Raw genomic sequence first — 23395 nt, forward strand, 5'->3', positions numbered from 1 at the left:
CGTGGAATTTGAGTCGGCTGTTCAGGTATGCTGGTCCGGTGTCATGGAGGGTCTTGTGAGCATGGGTGAGCATCTTGAAGGTGACTCTAGCCTCGATGGGGAGCCCCCCCCCCTTTTGAGGTCAAGCCTGAGCCAGCGCATGCGCTGCTCTGGCGAGACTTTTAGTAAGTGGGCTCCAAAAGGCGACCACAGCTTTTTGTGGCGGTTACGAGCACAGGTGCCATCTGGCTTTCCTCTCTCGTCATGGCTCATTAAGTGCATCACCCTTACAGCCCGTGATCGCGATCACTTTCACGGCCGCTTCTCTTTCACGGCCTCGCGGCCTATGCTTGTTCATTCTGGAAATCTGGTCACCCTAGACCTAATGCTCATGTGTAACTGGCTGCGGACAACTCGTCTACTCACATAAGAGCCCAAAATACTCTCATAAAGAGGTCATCAATATTATCCATTTTGCAAAAAGCATTTTGGGAAGAACACGCAAATGTTAAACATTTGCCTTTAAATCACTTAAAGTTTTACCTTCGCTTCTTGTTGAATGTTCTTTAAAATGCACTATTTCACAGACATGTTTTCTTTAAAGGCTCACTAAAGCTTCTTAGTAGATATAGCCGCAACTCCTACAAAACTGTAGCGTCTTTAACTTTGTCTAAGTCTTGCTGCACGCGAATGCTTTGCTTGTGCCAATATAACCGAACTGCAATGAATGGTTACCTCACTATTTATGAAAACAAATGCAGCAGCGCCACTATGTGGCATGCAGGGGGATAGCTTTGCCTCCGAAGAATTGAATGACTGAATTGGGATCGCCTTTGGGCACCATGACTTGGTACTGAGGACGCCAAGACGACTAAACTGCAAAAATGAAGTACTCTTCGTACATCTCTTATCTCACAAAAGCACTCGAGTGACACAGTAAAAATGTCACCTTCAATGAGTGCGCAAAGGTAACTTTTACTGCGGCAAATGGAAGCCCCACCGGCACAGGAGCGTAATTAATACCGCGCAGTGGACACGCGTGCCGCTGTATTCAAGATGTCCTTCACATTGTCTGTGGAAAAGTAATTTGTTATCCATCACGTTTCCTCGGTGATTGACGTTTTCAATTGTTTTCACTGTGCATATTTCACGTCACTTTGTGTCCATCGACCTACTACCCCCACAATAAGAATATGCACGTGCAACTAAATTATTAGGACAGAAGTTAATCAAATGTAATAAAATGATTGGACCAAAGTCAGTCCATATTTTTTTAATACCTTTTCTATGTAACCTGCTATGTACCTTTGATACTGTGCTGGATGGTTTTATATTCGAACACCCTAAAAGAGGCCTTTCTACATCTAAATTAAACATACGTGAGCATTACATGTACTGTCCGCGCCGTAGGTTTCATCATAGGCAGACTGTTCTGCTCCTTATTTTCACACAGAACATAACACAGACGGTGCGATTGTGAAACTCAACACCCAAGATGTATCATTTGCCGAGGTGATCAGAGACTTACTTTCTAGACGCGTGAAGCTGTAGACCCCACAGCAGGTGGAGCACAGATGAGGGCTGGAGAGGGGAAGTTACCAACAGAAACCCTCAAAGGAATGTTTGTATGTAGTGCTATGTAGTAGGTGCATGTGCTGGATGAATGTGTATCTGCAGGGAGTACAGTACATGAAGAGTGTAGTGTTGTGCAGTGTGTGCATGGTGACTGTGTGCCCTGATTGTAGGTGTGCCTGCAAGTGGCTCAGTATAGAAATGTTACAGTACTGAGCAGTGCACGTGTGTGCTGAGTGTATGTGTGCCTGTGGTGGCATGGTGGCACCATGCATGGGGGTAATAGTGCTCAGCAGGAAAGAATTGTGTTTTGGGATGGAATAAGGTGGGCACTGATTTGCAACAGGTAGTTGTGACAGGCATTGACAAGACGGCGCTACGTACTTCACGACTGCACCTCTGTTTTTATATCCAATATAAATATGTGGGGCTTCATAACTTTAGCACGGCCGCTTTCACCTCTCATGGCGATACACGTGAGTGACTCCTCTTTATGTAACATTGCAGCTCGTTGTCTCCCAACAAGACGCTATCAGCAGCTTCCGGAGAGCAGCATTAGCTGCCTCAGGCGGCGCGATGAAAGCGCTTCATTTGTGTCGAGGGTCAACGGTTCCGGAGCAGCGCTTCGCTGCGCTAGACTCCTGCAGCCGCTGGAAGCGAGCACTGACAAAGCCTGTAGTTAGGCTGAACTGTGTGTGTGGGGTGAACACGTAGAGCGGACAGCAGTCTGCGGTCAACCCTCACATAGGGTAAGTGCAGCGCAGCGCAGAACCCTATACATCTTCGTCTCGTTTCACAGGATGTAAAATCCCGTAAAGTATAAAACTCAGTCAGTCAACTCGGAGCTCTCAGCGGGTCAGTCTCTGGGGTCATAAGTGCCAGAACCCTTCGGTGACAACCTCGTGCCCATCCCTTTAACTGTCCCTTAATTGAACGGTGCGTGTTTTAGGTGCTGTACATCACAAATCTTCAAGGTTGGCAGTCTCACGTGCGTACTGTATATTCTAGCTTGATCAACAATTTAATAATTGGTCTACTCTAAATCCAGTGCTTCTCTCATTGACATTTCCTTCTGAAATCCTCCAGATTCATTGTAGTTTTACTCGTTGAGTTTGGCTTCCTCTGAAGGGCTGTTTGCTTGCTTGTGGTCTGGACGGACACTTTTGTAACAGCCTCGTGTAGAGGAAGCACTAACTTACAGACGGATGTCAAATTCTTGGTTTCTTCCGATGGGTGACCAGGCCTGTCACTTCCTCCAGGCTCCCACCTCCCCCCCGTTCCTTTCAGACTTTTCTTTCTTAAACACTCCACGGCCTGTCTGGCGCTGGCTGCTGCTTCCTGCTTGTGCTACTGAAGGACAGATGCGGGACTCGAAGTTTTCTTTGCATAAATGTGTTTCCAATTGGCTGCTGACTCCTAAAAACATGTCGTAGAACTTCAAATGCCTGGGTGTCTTGTCTTTGTGTTACAGATTACTGTGTGGGCTTTCAGTGGGCTCCCTGCTCAGGGCTTCAGCCTGATCCAGGGAGTGAAATCTGGAATTGTGGATACGCGACATTGTGAGACCAAAATCTCAGGTGGTTCCTACTACGGCCTCTTCCTGGTTCTTAGTGTCTTGTTTGTTTGTGTTTTTTTTCTACAGCATCGTTTCACCAGTTGATATTTGACTGTTTTACATGCATTGTTTTTTTTTTAAACTTTATTTTTATTTTTTATTCAATTCAATAACAATATTGACAGATGAGAAAAGAAGTCATCAATGCAAAGTGTATGATCAACATTAGGTATGGAGGATCAGCAAAGATCAATGAATCTCGCAGAAGGGTTACTCAAGAGAAGGCGTTCATACGCATCAACAGTGACAATCCGAATAGTACACAGGACCATTCTACTAGAAGTCTGTTCGCAAACAGAGGGCGGGAAAGCGTTTCTTATAAGCCAGAACCAGACCTCGCATGAGGTAATGTAAGGGCTCCCCTCCACATCCAAATCCAGCTCGTAATACTTCAACCATGGGGACCACATTTTTCGGAATTTACGTGGGCAGCCCCTCGCTTTATAAACCACTTTCTCCGCAGCCATGTATAAATCCATATTGGATTTCCATTCTGTAAATGTAGGAAGGCGCTTTTACATGTATTGTTAACTGCGTATACATGCAAAATGTGCAGATCATCATGGAGGGCTGCTGTGGGAGGGCGGTAGACGGTGGATCTTATGTAGTAACAACACTAATAGAGCATCTGCTACTGCGACATACTACACATAGGAAAGCTGCCAAGTTGTAATGTGCATATATAGGGCCGTAATACGTATTGCATTGTTTGCACCGCCGGGCGCAGACAATGCCAATTTGCCCTATTCTGGTGAATGCCAATAGGTCTCGCCTTTGGGACCTTGTAAGTGTTTAGCCAAGCAACAGTTAATGTTCTTGCAGTAAGGATATTGTGCTGCATAACTAAATACTTATAAGGTCCCAAAGGCGAGACCTATTGGCTATGCCAATGCTTGTTTTTATTTTGTCCCACCGTTTTCATTTTCTCTTTTCCTTTTTCTGTGGGCCTATTGGTGGAGTGGCATCTTCCAGGTATGACACTGCACTGACCATTGAGAGGAACAGGTCTCTCGATGTTTCACTTACTCGGTTTCCTTGAATATTGCGCCTCTTTCTTTAAGTGACATTGCTTTCTAGTTCTCAAAATCGTGGAAACGACAGAGTACTCTGTATTTAATCATTCCGAGGCTTGGGACTGTTACTTGAGCGATGACAACTTTGAATATTTTTCGCTACGGGAAGTATGGACGGCATTGTAAGCAGGTCCCCTCATGTTGCAATGTTGTATTTGTACAATACAAAAAATCCAATAAAAAAAGAGTTTAAAAAAAGAGTGACAGAGTCCAAACAACCACTCTTCTGTACACTCCATGCTGAAAGGCTTTCCCATCGTTTTACAACTAGTGGCTTTTAAGGACTTCCAAAATGCTTCATATCCGTGCTTCTCTCGTACGCGTTGACCTCCTCCTAGGAAGAGCACGGAGGGGTTGTGTGTCGACCAGAGAAGGGACTATTGTGGCAGCGGAGGATTTGTCAGGAAAACAAAGCTGCCCACAGCCACCTTACTTTCTAAGGGGCCAATCAAACAAGGTCTGGTCACAGTGGTGTGGTGCCTGCTTGAAAAGGGCACGATACCTCCCCCGGATCCACTTGAGGGCTCTGCAGGGTCCTCCTCCGGGTAATGGCTTGTTGGTTTATTAAAGGCCATGTCGTACACGGAGGCTGCTCGGCTTAGCGGGTTTAAGCCCCAGCTCACTGACCAGAGTTCAGCGTGAGTTGCCCATGTTGGATTGTGAATAATAAGCGGTCACAGGTCATTTCTAGAGAGCCGGCTCAGACAGCGCACTCACCGCCAGCAGCTCCTTGCTACTGCGCCTCATGCGGTGGTCAGGGCTGCAATGCATATTAGTGCAGTGATGCGCACACCACACTTTAAATGTGTTGGACTAACCCCTAATGCGTGGACCTTGGCAGGGCTGCTGGGTGCCAAAGACGGCATTTAGATCTTCCTCAAAGCCGTTTTCGGTTCCTGGGGTGCACAGCCTGTGCTTTGGGGTTGAGTCAGAGTGGGTTGGAGGGAAGGCTTGGAGCCATTGACTCGGGGCTTCTCTGGACCCAAGGCGGGTTCTTGGTGCTGAGCGGGCTCGGTGCTTAAGGCTGAACCTGAAGGGGTGGTGATGTCTCTTGTGTGGAGTTTCGGGGCGCAATGCCAGACGTCCTCATGAGCAGTGCTTGGCCTATGACACTCTTTGAGGTCGGATCCTGGAGGGTCGATCCCCAGGTGTTGATTGAGGTATTGTAACTCTGGGTGCGGGCTTTGGCATGGGTCAAGGTCTTAAGAGCTCTTCCTTGACGTCGATCTCTTGGAGTAGGGAGTTCTGCTGCTATGCCAGCTCGGCCTCTGCCCTTGTAGTGAGCTCCTTTGATCACCTAGGAGCCAAGACTGGCCTGAACTTGGGACATCCCGAATGCTTCCAGTGTTAATGCCTGGAACATCTAACTCGCTCATCGTTTGCATTACCATGTTTTAACTTAGGTGAGGATAATGTAACCCTGACCTTCTTGCAACTGCTCAACCCTTTTTGTAAACAATTATTTACCCTCAATGTTCTTTTATGGATTACAGACCTGTCTGAAATAGGCCTTACCTGGCTTCTTTTACATCCTACACTACGCCCACTAGACTCGTGGGGAGCGCGACCCCGTGCAGCGACCATACTTCATTGTAAGAGACACCATTTTCAGCCCTTGGACAGATCTTTTGCCGGCATCCGCGTTAGTCTCCTTGGTGGGGCGCTCGGACTAATTGTCTTGCTCTTCTCCTCCGCCTCCTCTCTCTCTTTTTTCACTCCACTTTCTAGCCGCAGAACTCATTTTATGCCTTTACTCACGCATACTACTGTCCTCTATTGAATAGTATACACCATGGCTCTCTCCTCTCCACTCTAGCTAGTTTTTAACTTTTCTATGACTCACGTCTTATGCCTTCGTTTAACACACAGCCAGGATTTACACATCCTATACGTGCACCTCATTTCCTTGTTTTTAGATACACTAATTCTTTACTTTCTGTTTTGTCTCTATCCTTTGCTCTAAACTGTCCTTTACACTTGTCACACTCGTATTGTGCGATACAGAGATTCGTCTCTCCATACCTAAAATGGAGTGCACTGTAAATATTTAGCATTGACCTTTTGTCTTCATGTTTTTTAATTGTGATGTCATTGTGTTTTGCTTTTTCATTTTACTGTAAATGGTAAATTCTTGTCTTTTCCTTTATTTCCTTCTTCCCTTCTGTTTTGTAATATATTTTGTATTTTAAATGTAATTTTATGTCACTTTCAGCCCTGATGAAGTTCTCTTCGTGAGAACGAAACGCGTTGGCGGACTATAAAACTCCAATTTTGTGAGAATTAACTGATTGAAAATAAAGACTTATTTTGAAACTTAATAGTGACTTTCTGGACTTCGTTACTTGGCGCACGGCCAAACCCTGATCTGCTTAGGATCTGTTCTACATCATTTGAAGGCTAGTGCCAGGACTGCTGCGCAAGGACCCCTGCTATAATTGAAACTAGTGTGAGGTGCAGAAGCAACAGTCCGCTGTTAAAGTATCTTTGTTTTCTGGCCTGAACTTTGTTGGGGTCTTGTCACTGCATCGCGAAATGTATCCAACGATGCTCTCTGGGAGGCAGAAGTTGCAGCGACGATGTTAATCTTAACACAGAAATTTCGACTTGCCCTTCAGGCGGAATTCGAATGGTGCACTCTCCATACCCTCCCCCAGGACACTTTCTCGGTGATCTAAATTGGAGAAGCTCTGTGGTGTGGGTTGATTTCGAAAAGGCGAGGTGAATGGCGAGTCTTCCGTCGCTGTATCAGGAGAATTCAGGAACTGGAATCAAGTGAATCTCAGATGTACTTGATGGCCCTGGAACTAGAGGTGAATATCGAAATGCAATGGCGGGAAAAAATAACCTGAGAGTCCTTGCTTTGATGCACGGTGGGCGCCAGGGAGGAGTCGAGATATACTGCAAGACCAAAGTAAAACGACTTGCAAAGGTCCTCGCCCAACATTAACTTCAGATGGTACGAGGGGCATGTGATTTACACAATTTTACATGATTAAGTGAGTGAATGCAGAAGCTCCCGCCCACACGAGACTGGCAAACAGGTCTGGTAATTGAAGACCAACACTGCACCCTAATGTGTAGCCTCATATAATGTGCAAGAGCTTCATATGTATCCAGCACTTCTACACCCACAGTAATCTGCCCTGCACTGGCACACTCCCTCCGCCCTTCAACGTTTCTAGTCCCTAGTACCTTACGTCTCTTATCCGATTATGTGGCTATTTTTGCTACTCCTTGGGTCTCCTGTAACCTTTGCACTCACTTGCCCTCACTCTTATGCTGTCTAGTACTCAACTTACTGGAATTCAGTGGCATTTGTACCTAGTATTGCAAACACAGGTGCTGGCGGGATCCCTTGGAGCCAGAAGTAGGTGTTGACAAGGGAGGTTCTCCTTGACGAAGTAAGTGCGCGAGCACGGATTAGCAGCAGCGAACATCGAGCGGTATTTAATGGCATTTTAAACCGCTTGTTCACACTTCTGTTGTGTAGTGTGTGACTACAGGAGTCCCCCAACTTCAGGGATCCGTTTGAGCTCTACTCCTTAACATACAAAGAAAGAACTTTTTCTTCCCTGCGCTTCTGCCCATGTTCATAATCTTGCCCTGTGACACCAGGACTAGAATAGAAATAGAAATTTGAGCAGCGCTTACGTGTAGTCACTAGCGCGCCATTTGTCTAGCCTTTAATAGATACTAATCAGCACCATTTTTGTAGAACATTTTCAACAAGATTAGTTGATCTTGCTGCACATTTTGGTGATCGACACTAGACAAATCAAGCGCATCCTGCTCACATCGTGTCACTCATGCGCATACTTCTGACTATGCAAGGCGTTCAAGCATCATTTATTTTGCATGCTACCATCATATCATGCACAGAATCGGCCGTGTTTGGATGTCCACGGTATGCCAGTATAGATTTGTCGGTATATTGAGACACCTCACTTCACTGTTCCGATCACGCATGAATACAAGAGTGATTCTGGGAGCACGGGATAGACGAATGCATGGTTACGCCAAGCAAGTGGCATGGTATGTCTCTCTAAGTGTAATGTTTGTCAATTTAAGTTGTATGTCCTTCTCTTCCTTACAGATTGTTACCAGCATGTAAGCCTGTAAGTACGGTCATCACACTCCATGCACAGCACACCTTAGCGTGTGTGCTGAAAACCACCCACTCACTCATGTGGCAAAAAAAAAACGCTTGTCACTTCACGACTCACATTTCAAGGTCCTGAAGAAAGTCTCATTTAATTATAGCAAGGCTGAAACATCTCAACCTTTTTTTAGACAGAGATATAGAAGATCATTTTTTCTTCACAATATCTCGCCTTGATTTTAATATGTCTAGAGGCCCTCTAAATAAAGCACTACTCGTTTGGGCACTTTAGAGGCATTTTTAACCAAGACACTTCTTCACACTCACACCCTCACAAAACAACCCGCACCACTGTAACCAGGTGTTGTAGCACAGGTGTGTTGTACTCGGCAACCCAGCTGGGAACCCAATGATGAAGCATGCCAGCAACTACGTTGGTGGGTGAGGGTTCTTTTTATAACCTTAAGGGTTTCCTGCACTCTAGTATTCAGTAGCAAGTAGGACATTCCTTCTGGAATAACCTACGAGTTCGTCCAAGTTGTTATATGCACTTTTACCTAGCTCCTTGTCACTCTCTGCATCACATTTTTCCAACCCTCTTTGTAATGCGATCCTCTGAGTGCGTGTTAGTGAAAGTACTTCCCTTTTCATTGTTCAAACTGTGTTCAACCGGAAGTCAGTCCCAACAGTTTAAGGCAACTCGTTTATAGATGCAGCAGGGTGTATGCAGGGGTAATTAATCACATTTCTGCAGGTAAGTGCACTAGTGCAGTGCCCAAATCTGACTTGAACTGCATCTCTGCACTATTTCTGACACACAGAGACCTGGCGACTGAATAGTACATATTTTACTGCAAAGTCTGGGAGAAAAGAAAAAGTTCTAGCGTGTCACAGGTAAAACAGTTTGGAGGACTTCAATGTTTCCATGGTAACCAGAGAAAGCAGGGCATCAAAAGCTCACTGCAAGGCTTTACATACAAAGCGATTCCTGCACAGTCCATGTCCTCTTGATGCTCAGGGCTCTGCGCATGACACGCAAAGACCCGACACACACTCGGTTATTACTGCCAGACAAAGAACTTACTTGGACCAGGTTTTCAGCATGGTGACTGGGCTGGAGAGGAGACAGCGAGTGTACGAGCCCAACTTCCCGATTACCTAAAGAGAAGAGGAGTAAGTTTGAGAGTGCCTTCTGCAGAAGAGACTGCTTCCGACTGTCACGCACGTCACCTGTCTCTTCAGCCCCAAACTCTCCCTGGCCTGCACCCTCTGCATGCAACAGGCAGGCAGTGCTTTATGCTATAACCTCACATAACAAATGCATTACAAAGATGTCAGGAGCCCACACACTACCTCAAACTCAGCCAGTCTGACGCGCACCAGTACCGGTCTTACCACTTACAAACTGTGACAGAAAGACATCTGGAGTCTAGTCCGCACTCCCAACCTCCGCAGTTATTAAGGGATATTGCGACACATTTCATGGCGCCTTTGCCCTTTAATGGTATTAATTTATTGTACTATATTTTGTTTTAAAATTTGTGTTTAAAAAGGATACTATTGTTGAAAGCCATCTGCACCGAGAAGGTGTGGACATCGGAGACTTCTGACTTGGAGGCTGAATTCTCTTACTGCCCTAGCACGTTGGCACTTTGTGCAAGCTTCAAAGGTCGCATCTTCTCCCGACCAGTTGTTATTAAGTCTTTAGGAATTGTAAACCCAGGTGGTGCGTCACTGTAGTCTCAAGTTTTCATCACACCCAACCATGACAGTGTGACTACGTGAAGAATGAATTGCACTCTTTAACTTGTCCCCGCTGAAGTCGCTCTCTCTTCCTGGCTGAACTTGCTCTCTCTTCCTGGCTGAAGTCGCTCTCTCTTCCTGGCTGAACTCGCTCTCTCTTCCTGGCTGAACTCGCTCTCTCTTCCTGGCTGAAGTCGCTCTCTCTTCCTGGCTGAACTCGCTCTCTCTTCCTGGCTGAAGTCGCTCTCTCTTCCTGGCTGAAGACGCTCTCTCTTCCTGGCTGAAGTCGCTCTCTCTTCCTGGCTCAACTCGCTCTCTCTTCCTGGCTCAACTCGCTCTCTCTTCCTGGCTGAACATGCTCTCTCTTACTGGCTGAAGTCGCTCTCTCTTCCTGGCTGAAGTCGCTCTCTCTTTCTGGCTGAAGTCGCTCTCTCTTCCTGGCTGAAGTCGCTCTCTCTTACTGGCTGAAGTCGCTCTCTCTTACTGGCTGAAGTCGCTCTCTCTTACTGGCTGAAGTCGCTCTCTCTTACTGGCTGAAGTCGCTCTCTCTTCCTGGCTGAAGTCGCTCTCTCTTCCTGGCTCAACTCGCTCTCTCTTCCTGGCTGAAGTCGCTCTCTCTTCCTGGCTGAAGTCGCTCTCTCTTTCTGGCTGAACTTGCTCTCTATTACTGGCTGAAGTCGCTCTCTCTTACTGGCTGAAGTCGCTCTCTCTTTCTGGCTGAAGTCGCTCTCTCTTACTGGCTGAAGTCGCTCTCTCTTCCTGGCTGAAGTCGCTCTCTCTTCCTGGCTGAAGTCGCTCTCTCTTTCAGGCTGAACTTGCTCTCTTCCTGGCTGAAGTCGCTCTCTCTTCCTGGCTGAAGTCGCTCTCTCTTCCTGGCTGAAGTCGCTCTCTCTTACTGGCTGAAGTCGCTCTCTCTTCCTGGCTCAACTCGCTCTCTGTTCCTGGCTCAACTCGCTCTCTCTTCCTGGCTCAACTCGCTCTCTCTTCCTGGCTCAACTCGCTCTCTCTTCCTGGCTGAACTTGCTCTCTCTTCCTGGCTGAACATGCTCTCTCTTACTGGCTGAAGTCGCTCTCTCTTACTGGCTGAAGTCGCTCTCTCTTTCTGGCTGAAGTCGCTCTCACTTTCTGGCTGAAGTCGCTCTCTCTTACTGGCTGAAGTCGCTCTCTCTTCCTGGCTGAAGTCGCTCTCTCTTTCTGGCTGAACTTGCTCTCTCTTCCTGGCTGAAGTCGCTCTCTCTTCCTGGCTGAAGTCGCTCTCTCTTCCTGGCTGAAGTCGCTCTCTCTTCCTGGCTGAAGTCGCTCTCTCTTACTGGCTGAAGTCGCTCTCTCTTCCTGGCTCAACTCGCTCTCTCTTCCTGGCTGAACTTGCTCTCTCTTCCTGGCAGAACATGCTCTCTCTTACTGGCTGAAGTCGCTCTCTCTTCCTGGCTGAACTTGCTCTCTCTTCCTGGCTGAACTTGCTCTCTCTTCCTGGCTAAAACTCGCTCTCTCTTCCTGGCTGAACTCGCTCTCTCTTCCTGGCTGAAGTCGCTCTCTCTTCCTGGCTGAAGTCGCTCTCTCTTGCTGGCTGAAGTCGCTCTCTCTTCCTGGCTGAAGTCGCTCTCTCTTCCTGGCTGAAGTCGCTCTCTCTTCCTGGCTGAAGTCGCTCTCTCTTCCTGGCTGAAGTCGCTCTCTCTTTCTGGCTGAACTTGCTCTCTCTTACTGGCTGAAGTCGCTCTCTCTTCCTGGCTGAAGTCGCTCTCTCTTCCTGGCTGAAGTCGCTCTCTCTTTCTGGCTGAACTTGCTCTCTCTTACTGGCTGAAGTCGCTCTCTCTTCCTGGCTGAAGTCGCTCTCTCTTCCTGGCTGAAGTCGCTCTCTCTTCCTGGCTGAAGTCGCTCTCTCTTCCTGGCTGAAGTCGCTCTCTCTTCCTGGCTGAAGTCGCTCTCTCTTCCTGGCTGAAGTCGCTCTCTCTTTCTGGCTGAACTTGCTCTCTCTTCCTGGCTGAAGTCGCTCTCTCTTCCTGGCTGAAGTCGCTCTCTCTTCCTGGCTGAAGTCGCTCTCTCTTTCTGGCTGAAGTCGCTCTCTCTTCCTGGCTGAAGTCGCTCTCTCTTACTGGCTGAAGTCGCTCTCTCTTCCTGGCTGAAGTCGCTCTCTCTTCCTGGCTGAAGTTGCTCTCTCTTCCTGGCTGAAGTCGCTCTCTCTTCCTGGCTGAAGTCGCTCTCTCTTTCTGGCTGAAGTCGCTCTCTCTTCCTGGCTGAAGTCGCTCTCTCTTCCTGGCTGAAGTCGCTCTCTCTTCCTGGCTGAAGTCGCTCTCTCTTCCTGGCTGAAGTCGCTCTCTCTTTCTGGCTGAACTCGCTCTCTCTTACTGGCTGAACTCGCTCTCTCTTCCTGGCTGAACTCGCTCTCTCTTACTGGCTGAACTCGCTCTCTCTTCCTGGCTGAACTCGCTCTCTCTTCCTGGCTGAACTCGCTCTCTCTTCCTGGCTCAACTCTCTCTCTTCCTGGCTCAACTCGCTCTCTCTTCCTGGCTGAAGTCGCTCTCTCTTCCTGGCTGAAGTCGCTCTCTCTTCCTGGCTGAAGTCGCTCTCTCTTCCTGGCTGAACTCGCTCTCTCTTCCTGGCTGAACTTTATTCTCTTCCTGGCTGAAGTCGCTCTCTCTTCCTGGCTGAAGTCGCTCTCTCTTCCTGGCTGAAGTCGCTCTCTCTTCCTGGCTGGCTGAAGTCGCTCTCTCTTCCTGACTGAAGTCGCTCTCTCTTCCTGGCTCAACTCTCTCTCTCTTCCTGGCTGAAGTCGCTCTCTCTTCCTGGCTGAACTCGCTCTCTCTTCCTGGCTCAACTCTCTCTCTCTTCCTGGCTCAACTCGCTCTCTCTTCCTGGCTCAACTCGCTCTCTCTTCCTGGCTCAACTCGATTTCTCTACCTGGCTGTCAATGGAAAACGCAGTGTGGGTCTATATTTGCTCTCAAACATTCCAGGCTGGACCCGAGTTGTCATTGTGATTTTTTTCAATACAAAATCCTAGACCATGATCAGAAAACAGCATGAAGAGTTGCAGTTATGTTTAAATGATCCTTGAGCTTCCGTGTCCTCTCAGAGTAGGGACACTCTTTGCCTTACTGAGTTGTAAGCATTCGGCGAGTTGTGTCGAACTTTTTCACTTTTATTAGGATTGATCATTCCTCTGGCTCAGCAGGTAATTGTTTGAGAAGATCATTGACCTCCTGGTGAAGCTGCTTTTCAAGACTCCCAAACTATGGGTGTGAGATATTTTAATCTGCAGAATGATGATCCGGAGGCAGTATCAGCCTCACAAGCTTGCTCAGTCTTCTACTGTTCAGTAGTGTTGCAAAGTCATCCTGTGCCCTGGGCACCCCCAACTTTTTGCTGACTGATGCTGGTGGTAACTGACTCTGACTGACCCTGGGCGCTGCCTAACCAGGCCCAGGGCCAGTGCTCTGCTGAAAGAGACACTTAGAATACAGTGAAACACCTACATACACTAGGGTACACTAAGGGTTGGGGTACCCCTATGAATGGCATGACCTACCCTAAAAGGGCAGGGGGGTTGAAACTACCTATCAGTCCCTAGTATATAATAGGGCATAGCAGTTAGAGGCCAGTAGCCCTTTCTGCACTTACATGTGTGCACTGCTGAAGCCTGAGGTTAGTTTAAAAGTAGCCCAGTGTTGCAGGACAGCTTTATAAAGTAAATTGTGCCCAAACTTGACTTTGGTTTGTGGGGCACTTAAAATGGATATACTACAATGTTTGGGCATATTAGGCACCCCCAGGGTCTCCCCTAGGTGTACCAGGGGTGGGGGATCAGGTATTGATAAGGTGAACCCTTACAATATGAGTTTTATATGCCCTGGGTTTAGTGAAATTGCACATGTCACTCCCCACATCGTGATAAAGCGTTGCACAAAATCGAATTTGGTGCTAGGAGCACTGTGGAGGGAGGATCTACAATATTTGGACATATTCAAAACCCCTAAAGTCTCCCCTGGGTGTTCCAGGGGTGGGTCCTGTAGCTGTGGGCAGAGTACTATGTGTTTATAAGCCCTGGTGCTGGAAACATGGCCCAAGTCATTTTCCCATTGCAAATCCCCTGCCACACACGTTAACATGGCAAGAAGTTATTAACTAATAGATCGTGCTAGGAGAAGGATGAAAATAGCATTCAAAGACTTCCGAGAATGGTATTAATAAATCCAACAATATGATATTGAATTTCTCCTAAAATGTACAGACAAGAAGTTATAAGACTTGTTTGTTTGTAAGTCCAGATTCAGCCTTCCAGTGGTCTGTCCTGATTGCTCAGAGTTGAGTGGATTATCCAGGCTGCTTTGAAGCGGTGATAAAGAGCCCCTGGGGTTGACCAGCTCTGCTGGGAGGGCAGTGTGCTGTTGCACAGTTATGCCAGAGCATGGGGAGTAGTCGTAAACAATGGACTTCAAGGGAAGGGGAAGACAGCAGTGTCATTTACAACTCCGCTCTTTTGACACCTGCCAGATGCAAGGGTTAAGGGAGGAATGAGCAGATGCGGGAGGGAGAGACTACGGAGATTAGCCATCCTAGGGGTGTGTTTAGCCAGCTCCTCTCACCCTGCTGGAAAATCAGCCATGATGAATTTGGAAGAACTGGTGCACTCAGGGACAAAATATTGCCACACTTTGCAGGATGTGCTCAGACCTTTGGGTGGTACCCTGCCCCGGCTCCCATTGGACTGGAGTGACCTCCTGCTTGACCCAAAGACATTGGAATAAGTATCTGAGAGGCAGATCTGCTGCTTGAAACCTAAGAAAGCAAGAAAGGCCATGCTGAGAAATTGGATGTGCAATCACAAAGGCCTGCACTCTGAAGACTGCGCCTTCTGCACCATCTGGAACTACAGCTCAGTGGACTACCTTGCTGTAAAAGGACTAACGTGGGGACTCCCTGCAAGCTACAGGTTTACAGAGCTCACCTGGAACATCACCACCAAGAATCCTCAACCTGGAGCATTACCAGTGGATTTGTAAGGGTTTTGTCCAAGTGGATTGTGGGAACTGAAGTCCTCAACTTTCAAGGACCATCTTGGAGCTTCCAGACACTTGGAGTGAGCTTGCGACACTTTGGGGAATTTCAAGAAGAAGTTCCAGGAGTTTGGAGAACTTTGGAGCAACTTTGGAAAAAACCTCCATAAGTGGACCGACTCAACCAGGCCAGCCAAGCCGCCTGCCTTCAACCGCGAGCCAGCCTGCAGTCCACGTTCATCCTGCTGAAAAGCTCCGTAGGTGTGACTTCCAGAGTTTGACTGGGAGTAGGCGAAATCTGAGGCCGGCGAACCCTGACTGAATCCGGCCTGGTAAAGAGCATCGAGGGAAGTTTTTAAGTCAGAATGAAGAAGAGGCGACTGGGAGCAACCGCAAAAGCCAAGCCACCTGCCTTCAACCGCGAGTCGGCCGGGATCCTTGGTTTTGTCCCGCTGCAACGCTCCGGAGGTCGGACTTCCATTAGTTTGACCAGGAGCTCATCGCAAGGCAATATGGTGAACCCTCACCGAATCCGGACTGGCTGAGACCTTCGAGAGACCCCGGGAAGAAAAGTTCCATTACAGTTTCTAAGTCAGAAGGTAAAAACTTTGACCGAGACCTACCGCGAGGTGTAGCCGCCCAGGGCTCCATTGCGGTCGGCCAAAAACTTGGACCGGGTCTATCGCGACCAGATGTCCCGATAAGGTGCTATAGGTTTCTATGTGCTAGATAATGCTAAATCTTTAAAAATCCATTTCTCTGGTTCCCTACTTTGGATTTTTGTCGTTTTGGTGTCATTTTAAAGATAAAAATATTTTCTATTTTTACAAATTGGTGTTGGATTTTTATTGTGCATTGTGTCTTAATTATTTACTGAAGAGGTGTTTTTAAATGCTTTGAAGGTAATCCGGCCTGCTCACAGCCAAGCTACCAAGGGTTGAGCATGGAAGGACTATGCTACTTACCAGTATGCATCTGTTCTTGGCATGTAGAGCTGCAGATCCACACACTAGCATAGTAGATCGCCATCTGGTGTTGGGCTCGGATGCTTGCACCTTGTTGTTGTCTTGGAAGAAGTCTTTGTAGTCACGAGATAGGGGACTCCTCCCTTGGACGATAGTGCGCATGGGCATCAACTCCATCGTTAGATTTTTTTTCGTCCATGTGTGTATATGGATTAGTTACTTACCTGTAATCCTAGTTCTCATCCAGGGGTATACTCATCAAAGTCATAATCTATGAATAATCCCCGCCCATGTGCGGGATCCCGGAGCATATAGAAAAAAACATATAAATACATATATATGCATATGTGAAAACATATACATGCAGCCTAAAATGTTTCAAACATGGTAATGCTGTAAATTACATAGCTTTGCATAGCAGTGCCCCCTCACCCATAAGGAAAAAAGGAAGCACCAAGCCAATTGTAACACAGCACTGCTTTATTGCCATAAAGCAAACTTGTAATTGTAGGCATTCGCCTGTAGGCTGCAGTAGAGTATAAAGAAACAAGAAAAACCTGACACCTTGCCTTTAAGGCATTAGAGTAGGGGGACCGTGCCTTTAAGGCCTGCAGGAGACCCCCTGCTCCCATGATGCACTACAGGTGGCAGTTGGGACAGTTCTTTTTGGCGGTGCATTCGCACCTGAACATATCTGGATTCCAGAAAACAATACCTTAAGGAGAACAATGCTCGTCCGGGGAGGTGGGTGGGTCGCTTATGACTTTGATGAGTATACCCCTGGATGAGAACTAGGATTACAGGTAAGTAACGAATCCTTCTCATCCAGGGGATACTCATCAATAGTCATAATCTATGAATAGAGTAGCAAGCCCATACCCAAAGTCTCGCGGACGAGCATCATAGCATTTAAGACTTGCAGTCACATCACATAACATAACCGTCATGCGAACAAGTTCCTCAAAGAAGCCTGCCCCACCTGGGCGTCGGCCTGTGCGTCTGAATCTAGGCAATAATGGCGCGTGAAAGTATGTACTGAGCGCCATGTAGCCGCTTTGCAAATCTCAGACATGGGAACGTTGCGAAGGAGAGCTACAGTCGAAGCCTTCCCTCGAGTAGAGTGTGCTCTAGGTCTAACCTGCAAAACCTTATGGGACAGTTGGTAAGCCAAGGCTATAGAGGAGACAATCCATCGAGAAATGGACCTCTTGGAAGCAGCCAGCCCTGTGTTAGTGGGCCCGTAATTAACAAAAAGCCTGTCGGACTTTCTAAGTGAGAGAGTCTTAGCCAGATAAAATTTCAACACCCTCCGGAGATCAACAGAATGTAAGGCTCTCTCCGGGGGAGTGGTTGGCTGCGGGAAAAAAGTGGGCAACGTGATCACCTGGTTAATGTGGAAGTCCGAGACCACCTTGGGCAGAAAACTCGGATGAGTACGGAGCACCACTCTATTAGCATGGAAAACTGTGTAAGGTTCCTTGCAGCAGAGGGCCTGAATCTCGCTCACCCTGCGGGCAGAAGTGATGGCCACCAAGAAGGCAGCCTTCCAGGTCAGGTGTTGCAAGGATGCCCTATGGATAGGTTCGAAAGGGGACCCCATCAGCTTAGAGAGTACAATGTTGAGCTCCCATGAGGGGGAAGGAGCCCTCACTGGTGGAAATACTTTCTTAAGCCCCTCTAAGAAATCCTTAACCACTGGCATCTGGAAGAATGAGGTCTGGGTAGGAGATTTCCTATAAGCTGTGATCGCAGCTAAATGGACTCTGATGGAAGAATATTTTAACCCAGACTTCGCCAAGTACAGTAAGTAGGGGAGGATAACCTGTTCTTGACCCCAGATCGGATCAAGGGCGTTATCCCTACACCAAATACAGAATCTCTTCCACTTGAAGCCATAAGACTTCCTGGTAGAGGGTCTTTTCGCTTCACAGAGGATGTTCATACAGTCCGGTGGCAGATCTAAATGTCCATACTGGACGAATTCAGGAGCCATGCTGTCAACCGGAGGGAGGGGAGGTTGGGATGGAACACTCTCCCCTTGTCCTTGGTGAACAAGTCCGGAAGGCAAGGCAACCTCCGGTGTGGCACCTCCGAAAGCTGGAGTAGGTCCGGGTACCACCATTGGCGGGGCCACTCCGGGGCTATTAGGATCATCCGAGTCCTGGCCCTGTAGAACTTCTGTATCACAGCTGGGATGAGGGGGAGAGGAGGAAAAGCGTATAGCAATGTCCTGGACCAGCTGATCAAAAGAGCGTTCCCCTGAGACCCCCGTTGGGGGAACCTGGAGGCGAAGACGGGGCATTTTGTGTTTGTCGCGTCTGCAAAGAGATCGGTGTCCGGTACTCCCCACAGCCGGAAGATCTCTTGAGCGACGCCTACGTTGAGAACCCAGTCGTGCGCTTCGACGAAGTCTCTGCTGAGGCAGTCTGCCTGCACGTTCAGGGTCCCTGGCAGGTGGACGGCGACGATCGACCGGCCTCTCGCCAGAAGCCATCTCCAGATGGACTGAGCCTCCAGCGACAGCACTCGAGATCTGGTGCCTCCTTGCTTGTTCAGATAGAACATAGTCGTGGTGTTGTCTGTCTGAACCTGCACATGGTTGGTGTGGAGGGATGGGTACAGGGATTTGAGCGCGAGATGAACCGCTCGGAGCTCCAAGAAGTTGATGTGATAACTCTGCTCGATATCGGACCAGAGACCTTGTACTTGAAGCTGGCCCATATGAGCACCCCAGCCCTGCATGGAGGCATCCGTTACCACTGTCTGTGTCGGTGGCGCTTGATGGAAAGGAACGCCGTGAAGTAGATGGGAGCGTTTCATCCACCACCTGATGGAGTCTTTGGCTGCTTGGTGAAGGGAAAGAAGATCGTCCCATCGGCCAGACCTCTGTGACCACTGATCCTCTAGGTCTTGTTGCAGAGGTCGCATGTGAAGACGTGCATTGGGTACAATGTAAATGCACGGAGCCATCGACCCCAGAAGAGAAGACACTTGCCTGGCTGTGGGAAATGCGGTGTTGAGAAGCTTGCGGCATCTCTGAAGCATGGATGATAACCTCTCCACCGAAGGACACACGCTTGCCTTTGCGGAGTCCAGGGAGGCGCCCAGGTAGTGAATCCGCTGAGTGGGATTGAGGACCGACTTCTTGTAATTGACCTGTAGACCCAGTGATCGTAGCAGCCGGAGGCAAAATGATAGATGACTCCGGAGACGAGCCGGCGTTGATCTTTTCAGGAGCCAGTCGTCCAGATAAGGGTAGACGAATATCTTCCGCTTGCGGAGGAAGGCAGCCACCACTGCCATACACTTTGAGAATGTTCGTGGAGCGGATTTGAGGCCGAATGGCAGGACTCAGTACTGATAGTGCCGACGAGAGACCTGAAATCTGAGAAATTTTCGATGCTTCGCTGACACAGGGATATGAAAGTAAGCATCCTGAAGGTCGATGGCGCACATCCAGTCCCCCTGGTGGAGATGCGGGAAGATCTGCTGCAGGGCCAGCATTCGGAATTTTTCTTTTCTGACAAATCCGTTCAGGAGCCGGAGATCGAAAATGGGTCTGTGCACTCCGTGACCGCTCCTCGTTTTGGAACTAGAAAATACCGGGAGTACACTCCTTGATTTCTCTGCCCAGGTGGAACTTCCTCTATGGCGTGCTTGGAAAGGAGTGTGGCCACTTCGTCCTGTAAAAGTAGTTTTTGGATTTGAGGGAGTGCCTGCTTCTGTGGTGGTATCTGCGGAGGGGGAGACTTGAACCGCAGCAAGTAGCCATGCTGCACAATATTCAGCACCCATCTGTCTTTTGTAATTGCTTCCCACTCTGCCAGGTGAACACTGATACTTCCTCCTACCGGAGTGGCGAACGAGCGCTGAGGAAGTAAGACCTCACTGCTTCGAAGGCTGCTTGGTGGAGGACTGCTGCTGTTTTGCATGTCCCCTTCCTCTGTCGCGGCCCCTTTGCTGGAACTGGGACCTCTGTTGATTTTGGGAGGACCATTGGGGTGTTTGAACGCGCTGATGGAATGCACGTTTGTCGCCCTGACGAAAGCGCTTACGGAACTCCTTCCGCTTTTCCAGCCCCACAGCCTTAACCGTATCCAACTCCGCCTTCATCTTGCTCATCTGGTCGTCTGCGTGCGCCCCAAACAAAGACGACCCGTTAAAGGGGAGATTGAGAATCCTCTTCTGGGCATCCGGCTAGAGGCCCGTTAGCCTCAGCCAGGCCGATCGCCGTGAACAGACGCTCTGCGAGTAGCCATGCGCGGAGAGATCCGAGGAATCGGCAGCCGCGCTGATGATTTGGTTGGCTACCAGCCTGCCTTCCGGAGAATTTCTGTGAAATCCTGCCGGTCCTCTCTCGGCAATTTTTCAGCGAACCTTGTAAGGGAATCCCACAAAGAACGATCATATCGCCCTAGCAGGGCTGAAGCGCTAGCCACCTTCATGTGCGAGGTAGAGGTGCTGCACATTCTTCTGCCGTAAGAGTCCATCAGCTTGCAGTCTTTCTCAGGGGGGACAGAAGATGACACTGAGGCCGAGTGAGCTTTCATGGCCGCCGCCACGATCACCGAGTCCGCTGGCGGGTCCGCCCTCAAGAACAAGGGATCCTCCGCAGGGGCCTTGTACTTCTTCGCTATTTGGGACGGTACCGCGCCCACCGTAGCCGGAGTAAGGAACGTGGCCATGGCAGGTTCCAACAATCCTGGCACCAAAGGTAGCAGAGGTCTGGATGCTGACCGGTGGTGCAATGTATCAAAGATGACTGAAGTGAGTGCCAGAGGGGTGTGCAATGTGATGTTCAGTTTTTGCGCACCTCTACCCAGAACGTCGGAGAAAGTGGTGATGTCATCCACCGGGGAAACTCTAGAAGGAGGTGTAGAAGAGAAGGTCAGAGAGTAGTCCCGGACCGAGGACCTTGTAGATGAAGAGCCAGTATACGATTTACTGCGTCGCCTCTTGTGGGGGCGGTTGCTGTGGTGAGCCCTGGACCGTGACCTTTGCTTTGACGGAGATCTTGGCCGTTTGTGCGTGGATCGACGGTCCCTGGAACGAGACCGACGTGGGGGAGGAGGCCTCGGACTCCCTCGAGGAGACTTACTCCTACGCGGAGAGAAGCGGGATGGAGAATACGTGCGGGAGTATTCCGATCCCGGACTCCTACACGTGCCAGCGCCCACATCCTCCAGCCAGCGAGGTGACAGTCCGAACCTCTCTTGAGCCTTAGGCGAGTTCTCCGGAGAGATCTGCACGATGTGCAGGCCTGGAGACGATGACCGCTCTTCTGAAGTGACTCGTCTCTCCGTGGGCACTGCGCCTTTATCCTTAGATGTCGACCCCCTCGACGTCGACGACGTTTTTGCGTCACCATAGGTGCCAAGTGTTGAGTCTGGTGTTCAGACCTCGACGGCGGTCTCGACGCTGAACGCCGACGACGTTGGTTAGACATAGACGCTGATCGCCTTCGCCCCGGTACCTGACGTCGACCGGAGGACCTCGACGTCGACCGTCCCTGACGTCGACCTGGTGACTTTGACGGCGACCTCCCTCGACGTCGACTGGGTGACTTCGACGTCGACCTTCCCCGACGCCGACCTGGGAACTTCGACGGCGACCTTCTACGACGTCGACCTGGCGCCGAGGGGGGGTTTGTCTGGGTGTAGAGCGACCCACTCGCAGCGAAACGTACGTCGCTGCCTCTCTCGACGCCGAACCTCTCGAGGGAGGCGGAGAGTGTCTCGACGTCGACGGAAGCCTAGACGTCGACGGAGACAGTCCAGATCTCACCGGACTAGCAGCTTCGAGCCCGAAGGACTGCGCCTCGACGCCGACTGGCTCAACTCGCTCTCTCTTCCTGGCTGAACATGCTCTCTCTTACTGGCTGAAGTCGCTCTCTCTTCCTGGCTGAAGTCGCTCTCTCTTCCTGGCTGAAGTCGCTCTCTCTTACTGGCTGAAGTCGCTCTCTCTTACTGGCTGAAGTCGCTCTCTCTTACTGGCTGAAGTCGCTCTCTCTTCCTGGCTGAAGTCGCTCTCTCTTCCTGGCTCAACTCGCTCTCTCTTCCTGGCTGAAGTCGCTCTCTCTTCCTGGCTGAAGTCGCTCTCTCTTTCTGGCTGAACTTGCTCTCTATTACTGGCTGAAGTCGCTCTCTCTTACTGGCTGAAGTCGCTCTCTCTTTCTGGCTGAAGTCGCTCTCTCTTACTGGCTGAAGTCGCTCTCTCTTCCTGGCTGAAGTCGCTCTCTCTTCCTGGCTGAAGTCGCTCTCTCTTTCAGGCTGAACTTGCTCTCTCTTCCTGGCTGAAGTCGCTCTCTCTTCCTGGCTGAAGTCGCTCTCTCTTCCTGGCTGAAGTCGCTCTCTCTTACTGGCTGAAGTCGCTCTCTCTTCCTGGCTCAACTCGCTCTCTGTTCCTGGCTCAACTCGCTCTCTCTTCCTGGCTCAACTCGCTCTCTCTTCCTGGCTCAACTCGCTCTCTCTTCCTGGCTGAACTTGCTCTCTCTTCCTGGCTGAACATGCTCTCTCTTACTGGCTGAAGTCGCTCTCTCTTACTGGCTGAAGTCGCTCTCTCTTTCTGGCTGAAGTCGCTCTCACTTTCTGGCTGAAGTCGCTCTCTCTTACTGGCTGAAGTCGCTCTCTCTTCCTGGCTGAAGTCGCTCTCTCTTTCTGGCTGAACTTGCTCTCTCTTCCTGGCTGAAGTCGCTCTCTCTTCCTGGCTGAAGTCGCTCTCTCTTCCTGGCTGAAGTCGCTCTCTCTTCCTGGCTGAAGTCGCTCTCTCTTACTGGCTGAAGTCGCTCTCTCTTCCTGGCTCAACTCGCTCTCTCTTCCTGGCTGAACTTGCTCTCTCTTCCTGGCAGAACATGCTCTCTCTTACTGGCTGAAGTCGCTCTCTCTTCCTGGCTGAACTTGCTCTCTCTTCCTGGCTGAACTCGCTCTCTCTTCCTGGCTGAAGTCGCTCTCTCTTCCTGGCTGAAGTCGCTCTCTCTTCCTGGCTGAAGTCGCTCTCTCTTGCTGGCTGAAGTCGCTCTCTCTTCCTGGCTGAAGTCGCTCTCTCTTCCTGGCTGAAGTCGCTCTCTCTTCCTGGCTGAAGTCGCTCTCTCTTCCTGGCTGAAGTCGCTCTCTCTTTCTGGCTGAACTTGCTCTCTCTTACTGGCTGAAGTCGCTCTCTCTTCCTGGCTGAAGTCGCTCTCTCTTTCTGGCTGAAGTCGCTCTCTCTTTCTGGCTGAACTTGCTCTCTCTTACTGGCTGAAGTCGCTCTCTCTTCCTGGCTGAAGTCGCTCTCTCTTCCTGGCTGAAGTTGCTCTCTCTTCCTGGCTGAAGTCGCTCTCTCTTCCTGGCTGAAGTCGCTCTCTCTTTCTGGCTGAAG

The 23395-nt window shown here is 49.5% G+C and overlaps 1 protein-coding gene across 2 annotated transcripts in view; it reads right to left on the bottom strand.

The window, feature by feature from the left end:
- Nucleotides 1-23395, bottom strand: part of DHX37 (DEAH-box helicase 37) — a 536866-nt gene that overhangs the window by 13925 nt on the left and 499546 nt on the right. For both annotated transcript variants that reach the window (XM_085634634.1, XM_085634635.1), the window contains exon 26: nucleotides 9423-9496. In XM_085634634.1, coding sequence (XP_085490760.1) covers nucleotides 9423-9496 — 74 coding nt within the window. The remainder of the gene's footprint in view (nucleotides 1-9422; nucleotides 9497-23395) is intronic.

Source organism: Triturus cristatus, chromosome 11 (assembly GCF_964204655.1).
Source record: "Triturus cristatus chromosome 11, aTriCri1.1, whole genome shotgun sequence".
Taxonomy (NCBI): domain Eukaryota; kingdom Metazoa; phylum Chordata; class Amphibia; order Caudata; family Salamandridae; genus Triturus; species Triturus cristatus.